The following is a 5,051-nucleotide window of genomic DNA, read 5'->3' on the forward strand; positions in this document are numbered from 1 at the left end:
GAAGCTTGAGAACTTCTATGGAAGGATGGGTGGAAAGATTGTTGTTGCCAGTGGGAATAGGAACTTCTTGGGAGTATTTAATCTTATCTTCAGGCCAAAGCATTCCTTCCAATATCTAATATAGGGTTATCTCATTAAAGATTTTAAAAATATGTTTTTAAGGTATAGATGTCCTATTTAGGGTTTCCATTGATGTGAAGATACCCCATGACCAAGGAAACTCTTATAAAGGGCAACATGTAATTTGAGCTAGCATACAGGTTCAGGGGATTAGTCCATTACCGTCATGGCTAGAAAGCATGGCCATGTCCTAGCAGGCATGGCTCTGTTGGATCTGAGAGTTCTACATGTTGTTCTGAAGGCAAACAAGAGAAGACTTGCTTCTGGGCAAGTAGGAGAAGGGTTTAAAAGTCTACCGGCAATGTTATACACTTCCTACAACAAGGCCACATTTATTCCAAGGCCACCCCACCTAACAGTGTCACTCCCAGGGCCAAGCATAATTAAACCACCACATTCCAGTCCCTGCCCCCCCCATAGACATGTTCATACAAATAAATGTAGCCATAGCATATTTCAAAATAAATTTAGTCCCACTTCAAAAGTCCCCACAGTCTATAACAGTTTCAACAACGTGAAAAGTCTAAAGTCTCTTCTAAAATTCATTCAATAATTTAACTCTAATCTCCTATAAAAGCAAATCAAAAAACAGATCACATTCCTCCAACATCAAAGGATATACATCACCATTCCAAAACATCATTGTGAGAAAATACTGGATCAAAATAAGACCAAAAACCATCTCAACAAATTCCAAACTGCATTTTCATGTCTGATGTCAAAGTGCTCTTCACATCTCCAACTCCTTTCATCATTCTTAACTGCAAAAAAACTTATTTCTTGTGGGCTGGTCTCACTCCCTCTTCATACTTTTCTTCAACAGGTATCTCCTGGCCCTGGCATCTCTAACATCTTGGGATCTACGAGGCAACTTCAACTTTTTACCTTCTTGTTCCTATGTCTGGGATCAACATATTATCTCCTGGGTTTCTCCAAAGGCCTTGGGTCACCTCTCCATATCTCTCCTCTGTAGCAATCTAGGATCCAGTGAACTCCACTACACTGTTGCTGCTGTTCTTCATGGTTATACCATGGTACTGGCATCTACCATATGCTGGGGGCGTCTGCTGCAACAATGCTTCACCAACAGCTTCTCATATACTCCCTACATGGTTCCAAGCTTCAAATTATTTGCATGACCAGTTCAATCTGGGGCCAACAACTGAAACTAAGGCTGTACCTTCACTAGTGTCCTCCCCTGGCCTCTCATAAGGCCAAGTCTAAGCTGCTCTCCATGACCCCTTTATGCCTTCAAACCCAGTACCACCTTCATGATTCTTACATATGAACAAGTCCAGCATCAGCATGATGTTCTTTGTGCTCTCAGAAAATACTTCCCAGAGGGTTTCATGTCAGTGATACTGGTCTCTTCTTAACCACTGCTAATTTCTTAGCTCCAGCTATCCAGCCTCAATTGTCCCAGTAGTTCCTTCTATTCTTGACTCTAAAACCAGAGTCACATTGTTGAAGCTGCAGAGTTCTGCTGCTTGCTGTGCCTGGAACATGGGATCTTTTTTCATTGAATCTTCACTAGCTTTCTATTTTCAATGATTTCATTAACTCCCTTAGCCTGGTTGTCTTAGAAATTGCTCTGCAGACTGAACTTTAGTTTATAGATTTGCATGCCTCTGCCTCCAGAGTTCTAAGATTAAAAGTACAAACTACTCTGCCTGCACCTAAGCTTTTCTTTACCTGGAACTCATTCATTACTCAGAGAGCTCATTTAATCTCAGAGTCTCCTGAGATTAAAGGTGTGTACCATCTTGCCTGGGCCTAAGTTCTTTGAGGCCTCTATACCTCATGTTATGGATCAAAAGCCTGTATATTCCAGAATCTTAGGTGTATGCCCTACATTTTCTAGTTTGTTGTTTATATCAGATTAAAAGTCAAAATGAAAATAATAACCAGGGGGCTGGAGATATGGTTCAGCATTAAGAGCACTAACTGCTAATCTGAAGGTCCTGAGTTCAAAACCCTCAATCCACATGGTGGCTCACAACAATCCATAATGAGATTTGATGCCCTGTTCTGGTGTGTCTGAAGACATCTATACTGTACTTACATATAATAATAAAGAAATCTTTAAAACAAAACAATGTTTAAAAAAAGAAAATAATACCAGGTAATATGAATAACATGCTGTGAATCCCCTTATTCAACTGCAAACATATAAACAACAATCTTTACTGGGTTCAATCTTGCCCCAAGGTCACCTTCCCTTAATCTGCTTATCTCCTTGAACATATGATTCAGCTCCATTCATTCTACTTCCTGGTGCTCCTTTATGGCTGGAATGATTTATTTTGTATTTTTCCTTTTTCAGTTTGTTATGCCTGATGAAAATGCTCTTCATAAGTGTAAGCCACAGGGTAAAATCTGTGCTAGGATTTTTTGAGACCTCTTTCTTCAGTAAAACCAGTCTGAATCTCTTCACCTTAGCCTCAGGCAGACTCCCCAGAAAATGCCAAAAAGGAGCCATATTCTTCACCAAAACATCATAAGAGCAATCTCCAGGCAACATGCTAAAATTTCTCTCCTTTGAAAACTTGAGAGCAAGGACAGCCGCATAGTTCAAATCACCCTCAGCACCCTCAGCACAGTCTTTCATAATCCTGCTAGGATGGTCCATTTAGCCCCACTTAAAGCATTCCATTGCTTCCCAAATTAAAAGTCCCCAAATCCATATCCCTCCAAACAAATACCTTGTCAGGTGCATCACAGCAATAATACAGTCCCTGGTACTAAACTTCTGTTTTAGTTAGTTTTCCCATTGCTATGAAGAGACACCATGAACAAGGAAACTTATAAAGGACATTTAATTTGAGCTAGCTTATAGTTTCAGAGGTTTGGGGAAAGACTGGCTCCTAGGCAGTTGAGAGAATGGTCTCAAAGCCAGCCCCCAAAGTGACACACTTACTCCAATAAGGCCACTTCTACTCCAACAAGGCCACCCTTACTAATAGTGTCACTCACTGGTCCACGCATATTAACACCAACACAGAATGTTTTACATTCTCCTTCAATTATGACTACTGTTTCCCTGGTATAGTCTGGCCTAGTGGCATCTCTGTGTTTTCAAAACGTGTAGAATCATCCTTTCTGTTTTTCATATTTTACATATTTTCCATTGGAAAATCTGCTATTATTTTGATGGGCCTCCTTTTATGACTCGATCATTCCCTTTGCTACTTTCATTATTATTTCTTTGTCTCATACACTTAGTGTTTTGAATATTATACAATATGGAGAGTTTCTTTTTTGATTTTGACTATTTTGTGTTCTGCATGTCTCTTGGGTATTAGTTGATATTTTGTTCCTTAGAGTGGGGATGTTTTCTTCTATGGTTTTGTTGAAAATATATTCCATGCTTTTGACCTGGATCCCTTCTCATTCTAAACTTATTATTTGTAGGTTTGGTATTTTTATAGCTTCTCAGAGATCCTGCAGGAGTTTTTGTCTATTACTTTGTTTTTCTTTGATTCAATCCCCTTTCCTTGTGTTCAAGGCCTGATATTCTCTATTCCTCTTAGTGAACTATAATAGATGAGGCTTTCCTTTGAATAATTTAAATTGTTGATTATTTTTCTATTCCAAGTCTTATTTAGTTCTTGATTTTTACAGATATTTTATCTCTTTGCTAAATTATGTTTTAGTATGTTAAATTATCTACATTATTTCATTCAACTGGGTTCTCTGTCATTATTATGGCATTTGTTCATGTCCTGCTTACTCCTTTGTTAATATTTATTATTGCTATTTTGAAATCATTGTCTTATAAGTCATCTAGATCAGTTTTCTCAGATTTATTACTAGGAGAAGATTAATTTTTGGTATATATTTAGTGTTTTGGTTATTTGTGATTGTGTATTTACAGTGAAATATCAGCATCTGGAGTTAAGTCACTGGTGATATTTTTTGGTGTGGAAATCTTATATTTTTAGTTGAATAGGCATTTTAAGGTTTGTGTCCTGTTACTCCAACTAGTCAGACGGTTGACCAGCTGTATTCATGTTCAAATGGGGTTTCAGAATTAGTAACGCATCACCTCATGCTAAGTGAGGTTTCAAATCTTAGTAGAAGACCTCCTGTAGTGTTATAGGATTCTTAGTCAATGTCCATAAGGCTGGAGTTGGTTTCTGTTGGTATCGTCAATGATGAGTTTGGGATCTATCTATATAAGAAGTCCAGGTAGTGTTGCTTAGAAGTCCAGTACATGGTCTTCAGGCCAATCATGAAGATGCATGGACTTGCTAGTGTGAGTGTAGTACCCTTTCTGGGTAAGAAAAAAATGCTCAAAGTTCAGAGATGGGTGGAGCTGGAAAAGATAGTTTAGGGTCAGCCTGGAGGTAGGGTCCAGTGTGTGCATTAAGTGTGAGTTAAATTAGTATAAGAAATCTCAGCTTTCTAATATAAATATGAGACTTATTGGAGGAGTGCTTGGAGTTAGCATCATGTGTTAAGGTTTCAACCAGAGGAGTATAGTAAGAACCACAATAGGATGGGCCAGGAAAAATGGTCTTCTAACAAGTCTCATGGTTGAGTGTATTTACTGGTATGGGTTTAGTGATAGTCCTATAAAAGCTATAGCTTTAAATATATATATATATATATACCAAGACAACATGGATAGGGATGACACTGCCCACAGTGAATTATGTCCTCCTCCATCAGTCATCAGTCAAGATAATTTCTCAAAGACATGGCAACAGGAGACTCTGACCTGAGAAATCACTAAATTTAGACACCCTCTTCCCAGGAGACTCTTGATTCTTCTCAAGTTCACAATAAAAATTAAAGCAGTGCAGTTGTGGTGCATGCCTTTAATCCCAGCACTTGGGAGACAGAGGCAGGTGGATTTCTGAGTTTGAGGCCAGCCTGGTCTACAGAGTGAGTTCCAGGACAGCCAGGGCTATACAGAGAAACCCTGTCTC

General features: G+C 38.8%; 1 protein-coding gene across 1 annotated transcript in view; it reads left to right on the forward strand.

Annotated features, from left to right (window-relative positions):
- The first annotated feature begins 286 nt into the window (after window positions 1-286).
- LOC110286372 (cyclin-D-binding Myb-like transcription factor 1) overlaps window positions 287-5,051 on the forward strand; it is a 6,607-nt gene continuing 1,842 nt past the window's right edge. Inside the window, exons 1-3 of the mRNA XM_021152750.1 lie at window positions 287-387; window positions 944-1,154; window positions 2,444-2,489. Of these exons, the coding sequence (XP_021008409.1) occupies window positions 287-387; window positions 944-1,154; window positions 2,444-2,489 (358 nt within the window). The remainder of the gene's footprint in view (window positions 388-943; window positions 1,155-2,443; window positions 2,490-5,051) is intronic.

Source organism: Mus caroli, chromosome X, assembly GCF_900094665.2.
Source record: "Mus caroli chromosome X, CAROLI_EIJ_v1.1, whole genome shotgun sequence".
In the NCBI taxonomy this organism is placed as follows: domain Eukaryota; kingdom Metazoa; phylum Chordata; class Mammalia; order Rodentia; family Muridae; genus Mus; species Mus caroli.